Consider the following 17,847-nt stretch of genomic DNA (forward strand, 5'->3'; position numbering starts at 1 on the left):
ATATAGAGTGCATGAATGATGATTTATCATGAACATCCAGCTCTTTAATGTTATTTTTTTCATCATAATGGATTGTATCTATTCTAGACTAAGTTGCTCTTTGAAATCCATGAAAAATGCAATCATGATTTAACTAAGACCCAATGATTTATATGGGAATGAAGTCCCAGTAATATTGAAATATATCCAACTAAATCATTCCCTCAGTAGAGCCGTTGGAATGGGCACAACCAAGTCCATGGTTTCCCTGGGTCTGCTCTGAGAGGACAGAATATAATCCTTAAATTTAGTTCGAAGTCACTGACTTCATTCTATGACACCTTGGAATGTACCTTAACCTGATAATAAGGGTAAATAAATATATTCTCTCCTTATATTTGACCGGACTCCTTCAGTGGCCTTAGAATGCTGACTGCCTGTTGGTGATGGTGAATGGGAAACCATGGGGAGGGAATTCAGTATCCTGAAACGAGGCATGGCATGGCTGGGTAGAACACGGAACAGGAGAATTCCACACTGCAACAGTTTGTTGTAGATATAAATGCCCTTCTCCTTGCCTAGGGAACAAACTCAGGATGCCTGCACTTTCAATTTCTGATTTCAACTGCAGGTCTTTCATATTTAAACTAAGTTGTGACCTTCAGACCAATCACATTCCATAGCTTCATTCCTAGTGTGGGGAACAAAATTGACTAACCTAACTCAAAATACACTGCACAGTTACAATAGGAGCTCATGTACAAAATGTTCTTGATATTTCTCCTACACTAAAACGTATGTCCTCCCGGTTAGATTTTAAAGTTGGTGTGACATTTGTTGGATAAAAAGACAATGTTGGAAATAAAAGAAGGAAACCAAACAGTCATCACGGAATTCATCCTCTTGGGATTTGGGAATCTCCCTGAGCTACAGCCTTTTCTTTTCTTGCTCTTCCTGATGGTTTATATTGCGACAACAGCTGGGAACCTGTTGATCTTTTTCCTGGTTTGGGCAGATCAGCACCTGCACACCCCCATGTACTTCTTCCTGGGGAATTTGTCTTGCCTGGAGACTTGCTATAGCTCAATCATCGTGCCCAAAATGTTGGCCGATTTACTAACTGGTGTCGGTTACATTTCTGTTAGTGGATGCATAGCCCAGTTTTATTTTTTTGGCTGCTGTGTAGCGATAGAAACTTTTCTCTTGGCAGTAATGTCCTATGACCGCTACCTGGCAATATGCAGTCCTTTGCTCTATGCCACTATTATGCATAGAAAACTATGTTTTCAGCTCATGGCAGGAGCATGGGTAAATGGTTTGATGGCTAATAGCATTGTGCTGATTTTCATGGTTCAACTATCCTTCTGCGAACCCCGTGTCATAGATCATTACTTATGTGATTATTTCCCATTGGAAAAAAAGTCATGCAGTGACACAAGCATGATTGAATTCCTCGTCCTTTTCTTTAATTTCATTTTTGTCGTCATCCCGTTTCTATTGACTCTCACGTCTTACGCTTGCATCATCACCACCATCTTAAAGATCCCATCCACCACTGGAAGGAAAAAGGCCTTTTCAACCTGCTCCTCTCATTTAATTGTTGTCTGCCTATTTTATAGTGATTTAATCATTGTCTACATGCTGCCGGACACCCCGATCCTGAGAGACCTCAATAAAGTCTTCTCCATTTTCTATACAGTCTTGACTCCTTTGCTCAACCCTCTCATCTACAGCTTGAGAAACCAAGAAGTTCACAGAGCCCTAAGACGAATTTGGAAGAAACTGACAATTTCTTTTTCCAATGAGTGATTTGAACTCTTCTATCTTCTTTAAGTTTATCAGGTAGTTCAAGTATCCGTGTCTGCAAAAGCCTGGGTCCACTGTGATCTTTCCACTCACAGTGAATGTTAGGGGGATTAGAGGTGGATTTTTTTTTACCTTCAATTCTGCCCGTGAACGAATTCAGGAATAGAATTGAGGTATGGTGATGGTCTCCAGGTTTGCCCAGGGTGGGGTGGCATAATTGGAAGCCCCAAGGATTGAAAGCACAGGGAAGATTGGAAGGCTGTGTACCACCATATTTTCTGGTCTTCTTCATGTGCTGAATCAGTTAGAGGCAGTTCTACTCAGAACAGAACCATTGAAATTATTGGACCTCAGTTAGTCATATTCACAGCTTTCCATGGGTTTACTCTGAATAGAACTGATGGATACAAGGCAATAACTTTTGTCTTAATCATTTCCCTCCAAGAACTGACCTTCCATTTCTGCTGTTTCTTGGGGTAAGTGGCACACTTAGATAACAGTGTATGGGAAGTCACTAGTCACAAGAAGAAAAAAGGGGCAGACTTCCAGGCACTTAGGAAAAGTGTAACAGTTTCCCATCAGGTATATAAATCACCCATGCAGTGTTTTTTTCTTTCTGCTGGGAGGTCTCCCATTTCCCATTTTAAAGTCATTTGCTGAACTTTAGAAGTGAGTGGGAATTTAAATCCAGGTATCCACAGCGTAAGCATCATGTTCTAAACCCACTCCAACTGGAGCACTGTATTGGCTGGGGCTGATGGGAATTGCAGTCCAAATCCTCTTCATGGAACCAGGTCAGGGAGGTCTGCTCTAACCACTGTACAACACTGGCTTTTCACCAAGGAATTTTTAGAAGAAGTGCTGATGAGTCTCTGTAATATTCTCTCTCGTTTTAAAGGCATGGGTTTATATATTCTAATCTTCAAAATGTCTCCAAGTGGACAATGCAAAAAGAAACAAACGCTCCTTGTAATTATCCATATTATGTGCTTTGTCAACCTTTCAAGATTGTACTTGTGTGCTGTGTTTGCAAAGGTTATGATGATCTGATGTTTTGTTGATATTTTAACAAGAATATAAACCAATAAATGAAATTCTCTCCTCTTCCCAATAGCACTGGAGTCATGTCAGACATGGGAAATGGAACAGTTGTTTAGTTCTTTCTTGGTGTACTAATTCCACTAATCAAAGCATTGTGGTGAGCTTATGCCTACTGAGTTCTAGGGACCCGTTTCTGGACCAGATGATAGGCTGGGTCTGTCAGCTCAGGGGGGTCCACTTTCTCTTCACACCTTGGCCACATGCCAAAAACATTATCTGAGACCCTCTTTAAATTCCCATCTCCCAACTTACTGTTAGGCACAGAAGCGGGGATGGGGAAGAGGTGGAAGTAGGATCACACCTGTCTTGTGTCATAATCCTCAATAGTGCTGTAATGCTGGGTGTGAATCTGGATTATAACTGTGGATCAATGAAGATTATGGACTTTTCAGAGCTTGTCCCCCTGGCTGGAAGAGTCCGCAACCAGAAGGAGGAGGAGTACCAGGAGGAATGGATGAAATTCAAAGACTATTTACTTAAATACGCTAAGATAATGTAATTGGAAAAACTTGCAAAATATGAGATAGGCTTAGGATTTAAATACGTGATGTTAGAGAATAATATGTTTAAAGTTAAAATGAAAAGAAAGAAAGATGTTAAGTGATTAAGTTTATTTTATGAGGAAATTGGTTTTGGAAAACTGTTACAATGATATACACTGAAACTCAGGCAGGGGGATTTGAGGAAGTCACTTAACAATGTTACTAAGATTGGATCAATACAGCTGAGATCTATGTTTGTTTGTCTGTTTAATAAAATATTTGGAAAAGCAATAAGGGCATCAGTGTAGTTGGAATTACCTGAATATTAAATATGCCCCCTAATGGGCTGTCTTTTGGATACATTTTTTATCAAAATCTAGGTCCTTAAGAAATGTGTCTTAGTTTATTACAACTAATGCAATTGCATGCTTTCTTTGTGTCAGGGGTGGGAAACGTTATCCGCTTGATGGCCACTCTCTTTCTGAGTAAACTTCAGTCTGGGGAAGGGCAGTAGAAAAAGTGGGCCAAGCAATCAATGCTTTTTTTTACTTTCTGCAGTAGGTTAAATTTTACACACAGAACTTGCTTTGCTTCATCCATGAACACAAAAGGGATTATTGGAGATCAAGGACTTTTGGAACTCATGGGGAAGAGATCCCAACAGGAGGTGGAGCCAAAGCCAATGATGAGCAGAGCTAGTCAATTCTGCTTTGGTCCCCATCCGCCTCCATGTTATGTTCTACAACTGGGAAGACTGATAATAAGGAGAAGGAAGCTGCCATAAGCAGTGCCATCCCCTGGACTAGGTGCAAGAAGGCAGGCAGTTGGGGGCTGGTTGAAGGAAGAATGAGGTTGGTGGGGCAGTGCCCCATTTGCTGCAATGGAGCAGCCTTTGTGGCAAGCAATCATTTTAATAAGCAGTGTTGTGATGAGTGCTATGTCATTCCTTCCATATCCAATGCTCAGGTGGTAAGTGTTGTTGCTAATGTAAGCAAATCAGCCATACACATACAGGAGGGGGGTATCAATGGGGCTCAGGGTAGGTTCAAAGTTTTCATAAGGATGATGACCTTTAGAGGCTTTTTAAAATACTTTTTAATCCAGCTTTACAGTACACATTTAAATTCAAACAATGGACATGATCATCGACATTTAGGATTCCCTAAATCCTTGGACTTCCCTCCAGCCTTCCATGGTTTCCATTTCCATTCTTTTTCAACTGCATCATATATTTCCCCCATTTTTCTTAAAATAATCCATTTTCATCTTAGTTTATAGTACATTACAAGTGTTACTCAAATCCTGCCAAAGTTTTTTGTTGTTTACAATATTTTCTTAGATGATTTGTAAATTTCTCCTATTCCTTATTAAAGTTTCTTTCTTCCTGGTTTCCAATTTCCTCAGTCATTTTCGCCATTTTGGCATAGTCCATCATCTTTTTCAGTCATTCGTCTCTGGTTGGGACTTTATCTTCTTTCCATCTCAGCATGATAATCCTTTGGGGAAAATTTAGGGAGGGAATGAGTTGGCCCAGCTTATGAAACCCTTGATGAGGGTGGTTTAATTACTCCATTACAGTGGTACCTCGGGTTACATATGCTTCAGGTTACAGACTCCACTAACCCAGAAATAGTACCTCGGGTTTTGCTTCAGGATGAGAACAGAAATCGCACAGCGGTGGTGCTGCAGCAGCAGCAGCAGGAGGCCCCATTAGCTAAAGTGGTGCTTCAGGTTAAGAACAGTTTCAGGTTAAGAACGGACCTCCAGAACGAATTAAGTACTTAACCCGAGGTACCACTGAATCTTACATTGTTTTGTCCCTATAGTCTGCAGCAGAGGAAAACATGTTCTCACATTGGTTTTCGCTCCCTTTAATTCCTCGTACAAATGAAGGCACCCATTTCACTGATGCATGATTAAGGACGCTTTGTGGGTGGACCCTGGGTCTCCTCTCTGATCGTCCTCCTGCCACCAAATTGGCCAATGGTGGCAGGAATTAGAGAGCATTGCCTTAGTGCGGGACCAACTGACCAATATTGTTGCCAGGGCAAGGATAAATTCCCAACCTGTTGGGCCGTTGGTCCTGAGGAATATCCCTACCAACCATGACTCCATGATGTCCATGCATTCAGTGCCACATCTGAAAGGAGCTATTATATATGCATATCAGGGACCTGCACAATTAAGTATCTCAATTATTTCTTTTAATTTTTTTATTTCATAAAATGTATATGCCACTTGATTATTAAAAACTTCAAAGCAGATTCCAAAAATAATCAAACAATAAACTTGAGAAAAATTGGCAACCTTAAACACACAAAAATAAAAATACTAAAACAGATTCAAATGATCTCAATTTTCTAAGCATCTGGGTAGGCTTGTCTAAATAAGAATGTTTTTAACAGGTACTGAAAGGAGTACACAGAAAGCACCTGCTTGATCTCAACAGACAGGGAGTTCTAAAGTGCAGGGGCTGCCACAATAAACAAATGAGTTCATACAAATCAGAAATGAGTATGATGTGGTGTAGTAGTTCTTGTTGTTTAGTCGTTTAGTAGTGTGTGACTTTTCGTGACCCCCTGGACCAGAGCACGCCAGGCACTCTTGCCTTCCACTGCCTCCCGCAGTTTTGTCAAACTGGTAGCTTCGAGAACAGTGTCCAACCATCTTGTCCTCTGTCGTCCCCTTCTCCTTGTGCCCTCAATCTTTCCCAACACCAGGGTTTTTCCCAGGGAGTCTTCCCTTCTCATGAGGTGGGCAAAGTATTGGAGCCTAAGTTTCAGGATCTGTCCTTCCAGGCCGATTTCCTTCAGAATGGATAGGTTTGATCTTCTTGCAGTCCATGGGACTCTCAAGAGTCTCCTCCAGCACCATAATTCAAAAGCAGGTGTAGTAGTACTAATACCACTAATCGAAGCAGGGTGGTGAGCCTATGCCTACTGAGCTCTAGGAACCTGATAGGGTGGGTCTGTCAGCTCAGGGGGGGTCCACTTTCTCTTCACACCTTGGCCACATGCCAAAAACATTATCTGAAAACCTCTCCCAACTTACTGTTAGGCACAGAAACGGGGATGGGGAAGAGGTAGAAGAAGAAGAAGAAGAAGAAGAAGAGTTTGGATTTGATATCCCGCCTTTCACTCCCCTTCAGGAGTCTCAAAGCGGCTCACATTCTCCTTTCCCTTCCTCCCTCACAACAAACACTCTGTGAGGTGAGTGGGGCTGAGAGACTTCAAAGAAGCAGGATTGCACCTGTCCTGTGTCATGATCCTCAATAGTGCTGTAATGCTGGGTGAATCTGGATTATAACTGAGGAGCAGGGCATCAGTGCAGTTGGCATTACCTGAATATGAAATATGCCCCTTAATGGGCCGTCTTTGACCCTGGTAACAGACCTTGCTTTATACATATCCCGGAAAGTACAAGCAAATATCTGGAACTCTTAATATTAAATTAAAGGTCAGCACCCTGATCCTGTGTTACTTTCCAACCAAGTTTAATCATCACGTCATGTAAAAAGGAATAGAATTCTGCCTAGATGATGAAATCGTCTTATATTAATAAATTCATTATTCAAGAAAAACACAGATAACCAATTAGTCATTTCTAACTAGGACCATGTCCCTTCAACTTCAACCAGAGTAAACAAAGTGGTAAACAGACAGGAACTTGCAAGAAAGAAGCAATGGTTCCAAGGAATGATGATACTACAATATTAACTCAACCAGGAAGCTCCACCTCCTTTTCCGAGATTTACATGGGTTCAAAATAGTGTTCTTGCCCCAGATTTTCAATTGTTGGGAAGCTCAGAGCTCCACTAGAACTCCTTTTTCACTCTCTGATCTCAAGGTTGAACTCTTTAGCTTTGCTAGAATATGGACCAAGGAATGAGTGACACACACTGTAGTCACGGTGATATAAGATTTTAAGGGCAAATCTTAATTTTCAAACAGAAGGCACACATCTTCTATCCCTGACTCAATCACCTACTTACAGCTAGATCAGGTATATTAACTCCTTTTCTCTTTCTGATTAGTATGTGTCTATGGCAAATGGTTGTTTTCACAGTTCAAGAGAATCTCTTTTACCCTTCAAATCTAAGGTACAGTGGTACCTCGGGTTAAGAACTTAATTCTTTCTGGAGGTCTGTTCTTAACATGAAACCATTCTTAACCCGAGGTACCACTTTAACTAATGGGGCCTCCTGCTGCCTCTATGCCGCCACCGTGCGATTTGTGTTCTCATCCTGAAGCAAAGTTCTTAATTCAAGGTACTATTTCTGGGTTAGTGGAGTCTGTAACCTGAAGCGTCTGTAACCTGAAGTGTCTGTAACCCGAGGTACCACTGGATATATACCGCTGTCCACCTGTAACCTTGCTGTCTGAAAGAGCATCTGTATACTCTGTCTTTCATTTCATGTCATAAACCAATTCTTCTTTAATGCTCTTGTTTGTGAACATTTTTATTAGGTATATGGGTTAACAGTAGAGATACATTCATAAGACATGCACATATTGACTATGGCAAAAGTTTCGAATCCTCTCAGGAATATGCATAGAACACATGTAAGTGGTGGACACACATATGGGTTCAGATGCATACCTTGCAACAGTGCTTCTGTGGGACTGAATCATTCCCTCAGTGTGTGTAGTCCAGGACTGCCTGTTACTAATATATAGACAAAGCAGTCCAAGTTAAATAGTTCCCAGCCTCTTTCTTTTTCAGTGGGAGCAATGCTAGCAAGTGCCTAGCTCTCCCTCTGGAAGCAAATGGAAGTTGAAAGTGTTTTGGCTTGACTAGTTCATGCCCCATGAACTTCAACTAGTTTCTTCCTGTACAGTTAATCACAGTAGCAAAACAAAAGGAAAACAATATTATTTTGATGGCTCTGCCTGACCTTAAATTTTACTGCATGCTCAAAGTAGAATTAATTTTCTGGCAGTTTAAAGTAGTTGACATTCTTGCTGTGAACAAATGTCAAGGGAGATTACACATTCCTCCAGGATAAAAGGAGTAAATAACCCAAAGAGGAGTGCTAAGCACCCCTCTAGGATCAATGGCAAATAAGAGCGATGCCTTTGGGACATCATGATCTAGAAGTGTTCAGATTGATTCCCTGCATTGTTGTTAGTATCAGCCTGAAGACAGGTACTGGAATTGAAGATGTCAAAGGATGTTTTGAACCTTCAGGCGCTGATATTGCTGCGGAGAGAATCCACAACACTGCTCATTCTACAGTAGACACGTTTAAAGGTAAGGCAACCTTTCTCACATATTTACAGAATGGGAAAAGACAAGGTCCACATTTTATCACCACTGGATATTTCTGATATTGCTTATTGATGTTGCTTTTTGGTATTTTGATATTGCTGTGCAAAATCAATTCAGCTTCAGAATTTAATAAAACCACTGAGATCTGCCCTGCAATACAATCTCAAAGTCTTGAGTAATCCTGTGGTCTAGATGATATGTGCCCCTCTTAAAGGTAAAGGTAAAGGGACCCCTGACCATTAGGTCCAGTCGTGACCGACTCTGGGGTTGTGGCACTCATCTCGCTTTGCTGGCTGAGGGAGCCAGCGTACAGCTTCCGGGTCATGTGGCCGGCATGACTAAGCCGCTTCTGGCGAACCAGAGCAGCGCAGAAATGCCGTTTACCTCCCCGCTGGAGCGGTACCTATTTATCTACTTGCACTTTGACGTGCTTTCGAACTGCTAGGTTGGCAGGAGCTGGGACCGAGCAACTGGAGCTCACCCCGTCGCAGGGAATCGAACCGTCAACCTTCTGATCAGCAAGTCCTAGGCTCTGTGGTTTAACCCACAGCGCCACCCGCGTCCCTTATGTGCCCCTCTTACTACCCCCCCAAACCCCCCCCCCCTCTGCTAGGAGAGGAACAACAGAGAGAGAGAGACAGAGAGAGAGGAGAAGAAGCAGCAAGAGCAGCAGCAGCTGCTGCCAAGTGTGTGGCTAAAAATATCCAGTTACAAATTCACATTGTGAGAGCCACACCTATACATTTTCTAGTTTCTTTCAAATACGCTTTCAGTTTAGTTCGACCCTTTTTCTCCTTTCTTTTTTTGTTTTCCAGTGTTCAGATCTTATCTACATTTCGTGCTGGCAAGTGCAAAATGGAGCAGTCATGTCATGATTACAGAATTTAGGTGATAAATCTGGCTAGCAGAAAGTGAATGGTGTTCAAACACCTCACCATTGTAAAATTCACACTCCAAACCTAGAATTACATATTACAAAGATTGCTTCAACACTGCTGTAAATTAAATCCTTCCATTCTTGTTTTCCAGTGTGCAAATCTTATCTACATGATCTCCTGGCAAGTGCAAAATGGGGCAAATCAAACCATGATCACAGAATTCATTCTCCTGGGGTTTGAGGGGGGTCAGAATCTGCAAACTGTTCTCCTGTTGCTGTTTTTGGCGATTTACATTGTGACCATCTCTGGGAACCTCATCATCGTTTTTCTTGTTGTGTCTGCCCAGCACCTTCACACACCCATGTATTACTTCCTAGGGAACTTGTCTTGCTTGGAGACCTTCTACAGCTCCACCATCCTGCCCAGGATGCTCTATAGTCTCTTTACAGGGGACAGGTCCATTTCATTCACTGCTTGTGTCACACAGTTTTACATTTTTGGCATACTTGTTACTACGGAGTGCTTCCTCCTAGCCGCAATGTCCTTTGATCGTTACTTAGCCATATGCAAGCCATTGCATTATGCTATCCAAATGACAGACAGATTGTGTCTTCAACTGGCTGCTGGTTCCTGGGTGAGTGGGGGCTTAGCTGCCACCATAACCACATCTCTCATGTCCCAGTTAGTCTTTTGTGGCCCTAATGAGATTGACCACTTCTTTTGTGATATTGGCCCAGTCATTGACTTGTCATGCAGTAATACACATACAATAGACACCTCAATTTTAATATTGTCATCACTGTGTGCCTTTCCTCCTTTCCTGTTGACCCTGGCATCCTATGTTTGCATCATCACCTCCATCCTGAAGATCTCTTCGCGTTCCAGCAGGCAGAAGGTTTTCTCTACTTGCTCCTCTCACCTGATAATGGTGACAGTTTTCTATGGGACACTGATTATAGTCTACATTGTACCCAAGACAAGCATCCTGAGAGACTTGAACAAAGTTTTTTCTCTCCTGTACACCATATTGACTCCCCTTCTCAACCCCATCGTATATAGCTTAAGAAATAATGATGTCAAGGAGGCCCTTAAAAAGGGTTCTATGAAATTTGCAATTCATACAGGAATTTAGAAGATGGGCTGCAAATTTCACAGCACCATTTATTTATTGGTAATATTCCCCACATACTTCTCTGCTTAGATGCAGATCTCTGGAGTAGTTTCAGCAATAAGGCTCACTTAGTTGGTGTGGGGGGATTATGATGTAAAATATTTATTAAGCATTTCCATACCAGTCCATCATGGGTGGTATAAATAATAAAGATAATTCATGTGGTAAAATAGATTCTCCCACTAAAATCTCTGAAGCACTTTGGTCAAGAAAGCTGCTTACTTCTGCATCTTGACTGTCTGTTGGGACTGCTCAGAAAAATAATTTTGGATTTTTTAAAAAATAAAAATAAAAATCTATGTCCTTAAGAAATGTGTCTTAGTTTATTACAACTAATGCAATTGCATGTTTTCTTTATGTCAGGAGTGGGGAACATTTTCAGACTGATGGCCTCTTTCCTTCTGAGCAGAGTTCATTCTGGGGAAGGGTAGTAGTAAAAATGGGCCAAGCAATCAATATAAATTTTTATTTTCCTCAGTAGGTTTATTTCTACACACTGGAAGAGGAAGACAGTATAGAGTTACAACAGGGGTTTGCAGGAGGTTACAGCTCAAAGGTAGATGGGAAAGCTGAGAAATAATAACTGACCAACATGTTGTCATTAGAAAAAATTCTAGACCCACCATCTTCCAGAACATGGCGAGCCTTAAAAGTAGGAAAGCAAAGAGGTCAAAGACTGAGGGCACTTAGCGGCACCTGTAAAGGAGGAGATAATGATGACAAATGAGGAAGTGGGAGAGACGGGGTGTGTGTGGAGATTCACTCGGAACAATGGCATTATCCCAGAGTCTGGGTTCTATAGCCTCTCTCTGTAGATTTTTTTTAATAAAAAAGGACTGTAAGAAACTTTTCCTTGTCTTTATACTTTCCTGGGCAACCAGGATGACAGCATCCTGACAGACACAGACCTCTTTTTGCTTCATCCATGAAAACAAACAGGATTATCAGAGCTCAAGGACACATTCCAGTCATCTGAAAACACTCACTGAGGTTTCTAAGCAGGGTCAGTGGGAGGAAGGTGGCCTGGAAAGAGAGGTGTGTGGCCAATGAGGTGGTGTGGTATTTGGGGAATCCCAAGATCCAAGCAGAGAAACTTGGAGGGACCCATTTGGCTCCTAGACATGAAGTTCCCCACCACTTTCCTACACTGTATGCTCTCATAATGTACATTGCGTGGCTTTCTTTCCCAGTTTCTTCCCAATGTGTTGACTTTCTTCCCAAACTACATGACAATACATTTAAAAACATTTATCTGAGCTTTAAAACAACCCCTCTCAAAACATTATAATAATTCTAATAGGTAGGAGCAGATAAGAAGAGGGATGGAGGAGGAATCAACCTTTCTCAGATTCAAAGGAGACACAGTTGATCCAAACAGGATGGATCACAATATGGAACAGATCAATAGGTCATTCAGAATCTGTGGAATAGTGGATGACTTTACCAGGTGGCTCAGTGGTTTTCTCACTGCCTTCATCCTTAACCCATTTCCCCTTTAACACTTTTAAATAAGAATATCTATCTGTCCACAGATCTATCTGGGCAGCCATCACATGGTGGTCCTTGCTGTCACACACTTACTCATAGAGCAATCACCCTGAGAGCGATGAGATTTGATGACATTATGTCACTCTCAGGGGGAATTGTGTGGTGAAAACATGGCTGCCCCATGTAAACACTGGTGGCAGATATATTTTTCTTAGTCCCATCCCTCTGAAAACAGGGATGGACCAGAGTTCAGGGGGTCTATCCATGCCTAGGTAAGAAACAATAATAATGCCAAAAACATATTCCGCTCAGTATAAATATTAAGATCCCATACATGAATATTTCTAACTAAAACCATTTTATGTATTTGGATATCCAGTCAAATCTTGTTTAGGGTTGGAGGTGAAACGCTATTGTGTGGCCCATTTACACAGTTTAATAGGAAAAATATATTCCATTTGCCACTTGCTATACTTTCCCCCAAAATACATTTCCCCCCATTTCTGGAAGGGAGACAAAAGGTACAAGTGGAAGTGGCAGTGACAGTAGTTGGTTGCGGGTCTAGTGGTGTAAACTCCAGTGTGAGATGCTTCTCCTCAAGGAGCACTGTGCTCCAATTGGGGCCTCTATATTAAGCTGGGGACACACCCATCTCTGAGGGATCCTTTTTGCAATATTCTCCCCAGTTCATACATTATAATCTCTGTATAAATCAGACATTTTGAACTACCAGAATTAATTACCTGGAGATTTAAAGCCTAGCCCTTAGAAGTACTAGGCTTTGGGCAATGTAGAAATCCCATGGAACGGTAAATAACCTAGGTATCTCTCTTGGGTTTAGGAGGCTGGTTGCATCATTCATATAGTTCAGAAAGCCAGCAAATTAGCAGCCACTCTCCCAGGATCATTTCCTTTAAGTGCTTATGAGAAGCTATTTTATGAACACACATTCACCATAGGTGAGAAGATGTCAGTTTCTTTATAAAGGATTTCGAGAAATGGTGCTAATGAATCCTGGGACATCTGTGATTGTGACAGTGACTTACTACAGGTAAGTTCTAGAACACTGCTATTCTTGGCAGCATTGTACCATCTTCCAATGCCCCCTTTGACTTTAAATTGACTGTCAGTAAAAAAAAAAAGTGCAGTCTATGCTCTCAAGCTAATGTAGTTTACTGTGTTGCTCTCCTCCCTTTTTCTCTCAATGAAAGAGGTTGAGATTATTTTTTTGACAAAATATGGCACATCATCATATAGAGAGCATGAATGATGAAGATTTATCATGAACATTCAGCTCTTAAACGCAGTCATGATTTAACTAAAACCCAATGATTTATATGGGAATGAAGTCCCACTAATATTGAAATATATCCAACTAAGTCATTCCCTCAGTAGATCCATTGGAATGGGCATAACCAAGTCCATGGTTTCCCAGGGTCTGCTCTCCAAGCCACTGATTTTATCCTATGCCACCTTGGAATGTACTTTAACCTAATAATAAGGCTGAATCATTTGAAAACAAAGATAACCTCTCCTTATATTTGACTGGACTCATTCAGTGGCTTAGAATGCTGACTGCCTGTTGGTGATGGTGAATGGGAAACCATGGGGACAGAATTGAGTATCCTGAAATGAAGCATGGCATGGCAGGGTAGAACATGGAACAGGAGAATTCCACACTGCAACAGTTTGTTGTAGATACAAGTGCCCTTCTCCTTGCCTAGGGGACAAGCTCAGGATGCCTGCACTTTCAATTTCTGATTTCAACTGCAGGTCTTTCATATTTGAACTAATTAGTAACCTTCAGAACAATCACATTCCATAGCTTCATTCCTAATGTGGGGAACAAAATTGACTAACCTAATTCAAAATTCACTGCACAGTTACAATTGGAGCTCATGTACAAAATTATTTAAGTTTATCAGGTAGTTCAGGTATCCATGTCTGCAAAAACCTGGGTCCACTGTGATCTTTCCTCTCACAGTGAATGGTAGGGGGATTATAATTAGAGGTGTTTTTTTAAAAATCCATGATTAAACATAAATTCTGCCCGTGAACGAATTCAGGAATAGAATTGAGGTATGGTGATGGTCTCCAGGTTTGCCCAGGGTGGGGTGGCATAATTGGAAGCCCCAAGAAGGGAAGTTTGGGCGGGCTGTGTACCACCATATTTTCTGGTCTTCTTCATGTGCTGAATCAGTTAGATGCAGTTCTACTCAGAACAGAACCATTGAAATTATTGGACCTCAGTTAGTCATATTCATAGCTTTCCATGGGTTTACTCTGAATAGAACTGATGGATACAAGCCAATAACTTTTGTCTTAATCATTTCCCTCCAAGAACTGGCCTTCCATTTCTGCTGTTTCTTGAGCTCCTGTGTGGCACACTAAGTGGCACACTAAGATAACAGCGTATGGGAAGTCACTAGTCACAAGAAGAAAAAAGGGGCAGACTTCCAGGCACTTAGGAAAAGTGTAACAGTTCCCAATCAGGTATATAAATCACCCATGCAGTGTTTTTTCTTTCTGCTGGGAGGTCTCCCATTTCCCATTTTAAAGTCATCTGCTGAACTTTAGAATTGAGTGGGAATTTAAATCCAGGTATCCACAGCGTAAGCATCATGTTCTAAACCCACTCCAACTGGAGCACTGTATTGGCTGGGGCTGATGGGAATTGCAGTCCAAATCCTCTTCATGAAACCAGGTCAGGGAGGTCTGCTCTAACCACTGTACAACACTGGCTTTTCACCAAGGAAGTTTTAGAAGAAGTGCTGATAAGCCTCCATAATATTCTCTCTCTTTTTAAAGGCATGGGTTTATATATTCTAATCTTCAAAATGTCCCCAAGTGGACAATGGAAAAACAAACAAACGCTCCTTGTAATTATCCATATTATGTGCTTTGTCAACCTTTCAAAATTGTACTTGCGTGCTGTGTTTGCAAAGGTTATGGTGATCTGATGTTTTGTTTATATTTTAACAAGAATATAAATCAATAAATGAAATTCTCTCCTCTTCCCAATAGCACTGGAGTCATATCAGACATGGCAAATGGAACAGTTGTTAAGGATTTCATCCTACTGGGATTCTCGAGTGTCTCACATAGCCGGATCCTTCTCTTCATACTCTTTCTGTCCATCTATGTGGTCACACTATCAGGGAACAGCCTCATCATTGGCGTCACTAGCATTGACTCCCGGTTGGCCACACCCATGTACTATTTTCTCCGGAACCTTGCAGCCATTGACATTTGCTACATCTCCAGCACGGTTCCACAGCTGCTAGTCCATTTCTTGAGCCAAACCCAGACAATCTCACTTCTGGCCTGTGCTACCCAGAACTACGCCTTTTTTGCCTTTGGTGTGACTGAATGCTTTCTTCTGGCTGTCATGGCCTATGACCGCTATGTGGCTATCTGCAACCCCCTAAACTACATGCTGGTGATGGGGCAGGGAGCATGTGCTAAGATGACGGCTGCTTCATGGGTCTGTGGTTTCCTCCAATCAGTGGTCCTCACAGTGTATACCTTTCATGTGCCCTTCTGCAAGTCCAACCGTATTGACCATTTCTTCTGTGAGGCCCCTCAGGTGCTCAAGTTGTCCTGTTCTGACACTTATATGAATGAAATGGTCATCTTTGCTGTGGCTGTAATGGTCCTCATTATCCCCCTCTCCCTAGTCTTTGTGTCCTACACCCGCATTGTGGGAACCATTTTGCGCATGAGCTCAGCAGCTGGGCGCCTGAAGACGTTCTCCACCTGTGCTTCACACCTCATAGTTGTCTCCCTTTTTTATGGGGCAGCCATTTTCATGTACATGAGGCCCAAATCCACCCACTCAGCCAATCAGGACAAGATGATCTCCCTGTTCTACTCTGTCATTACCCCTATGCTCAACCCCATTATCTACAGCCTCAGGAACAAGGAAGTGAAGGGGGCAGTGATGAGAATCCTGAGGAAAACACTGGATTCTTAGGCTGTATCACTGAAACAATAAATTGATTCTGTCAATACTCAGATATTGTCTCCCTCTAGTGATAGCACCGAGTCTGGGTTTTAGGGGACCCTTGGGTAAGATACTTTCAGTAGTGTCCCCCCCCCCCAATTGACTCACTTCCTCTTTTTTGCTCCTGTTGCCACTTTCCATTTGTTTGCTTATATCTCTGGGACCAATCTGTATCATTTCCTGGGCGGGGGGGGGGGGGGGATAATGCATCGGTCTCAAACTTTTTTTTAGACTTGTGTGCATACTTACATTTCTTAGCAAGTATTGTGGGTGGCACCCACATTGGTCACTTCTCCACCCTTCCCCTGTTGTGCTTTTTTTTTTAAAGGATCTGGGTCAAAGTTGGATATACAGTCATACTTTGGAAGCCAAATGGAATCTGCTCCAGAAGTCCATTGGACTTCCAAAATGTTTGACTTCTGAGGCACAGCTTCTGATTGGCTGCAGGAGCTTCCTGCAGCCAACTGGAACCCGCAGAATCTCTGCCAGATGTTCAGCTTCCGAAAGAACATTTGCAAACTGGAACACTCACTTCTGGGTTTGTGGCATTCAGGAGCCAAAATGTTTGACTGTTAAGGCTTTTGTCAACCAAGGTACGACTGTAGTAGAATTAACATGAGAACTGAAAAGCAAATAAAGCTAAAACAGGAAGTGGGAAAGAGTGTCACTCTTCCAACTTCCTCCTGCAGCTGTATGTACTTTACAACTGGGGGGGGGGGAGCCACTCCCAAATCACCTCACAACAAAGGGGGAAGTAAATGGAACACGATTATTCTCATTATTGAACGCAAGCTCTGTTGGACACAAGCTATGCTCATTTTTCCATGCCAGAAAATTGGAGAACCAATTTAAAAAGACAAAATAAATCAGGCTTACTAGGAAGTTGGGGGGGGGGAACGATGGAAATTTATATAGTTAATAACAAAAAAAGCAAGAGAAAATATTTAGGAGTGCGAAATAAATGAAACACAGTAACCTGTGATATTTCCACATGCGTGTCCCTCCCCCATTGCTGACTTTTGAGGCTGGTTGTCCAGCTGCTGTGGAATTTTAAATGTTTGCCCAGGAGAAACGTGGTAGCCGCAAAATATTATACTGTCTGTGAATGGGACTCTCTGGACTTCCATGTGTGTTAGCTGAAGATGATTGATGCTTTGTACAATAGGGCGGTTCACAAAAAAAACTTTTTTTTTTTTTAAAAAATGCCTGCTCCAAAGGTCTTATCCTACTACACTAGGGATTATATAGCTACATCTGAAATTTTCATGCATACCAGTTAATATCTTGACCCTCTCCACTGAATTGAAATTTCAACCTTCACAACATAGGAAAACAGCAAAGTAAACAGTTTTTTTCGTGGAGGAGGGTCAAGATATTAACTGATATGCATGAAATTTCAGATATAGCTATATAATCCCTAATGTAGTAAGACCTTTGGAGCAGGCATTGTTCTTTTAAAAGTTTTTTTATGAACCGCCCTATTGTACAACAGAGAATATGGAGAAAGAAGTAATGTAGGCACCTCTCTTGGGTATAGGAGGCTCGCTGCATTATTAATCAGCAGCAACTCTCCCAGGATCATTTCTTTTAAATGCTTATGTAGAGCTGTTTCAAGATCACTCTTTCTTCATAGCTCAGAAGACTTCAGTTTTTTAGCATGAATCTGGACAA

The 17,847-nt window shown here is 41.7% G+C and overlaps 2 protein-coding genes across 2 annotated transcripts; both read left to right on the forward strand.

The window, feature by feature from the left end:
- Nucleotides 1-616: 616 nt before the first annotated feature.
- On the forward strand, nucleotides 617-10,646 carry LOC310662487 (olfactory receptor 5V1-like; the record flags this gene model as incomplete). The annotated part of the gene is made up of 2 exons (XM_083409420.1): nucleotides 617-999; nucleotides 9,861-10,646. The coding sequence occupies exons 1-2, from the start codon at nucleotides 832-834 to the stop codon at nucleotides 10,644-10,646; spliced, it is 954 nt and encodes a 317-aa protein (XP_083265546.1). The 5' UTR covers nucleotides 617-831.
- Nucleotides 10,647-13,204: 2,558 nt separating this feature from the next.
- LOC310663410 (olfactory receptor 2D3-like) lies at nucleotides 13,205-16,146 on the forward strand (the record flags this gene model as incomplete). The annotated part of the gene is made up of 2 exons (XM_083411229.1): nucleotides 13,205-13,224; nucleotides 15,198-16,146. Exon 2 carries the CDS (start codon nucleotides 15,217-15,219, stop codon nucleotides 16,144-16,146), a length of 930 nt encoding a protein of 309 aa, XP_083267355.1. The 5' UTR covers nucleotides 13,205-13,224; nucleotides 15,198-15,216.
- Nucleotides 16,147-17,847: the final 1,701 nt, after the last annotated feature.

This window comes from Podarcis tiliguerta (genome assembly GCF_965153285.1).
Source record: "Podarcis tiliguerta genome assembly, chromosome: 13".
Classification (NCBI taxonomy): Eukaryota; Metazoa; Chordata; class Lepidosauria; order Squamata; family Lacertidae; genus Podarcis; species Podarcis tiliguerta.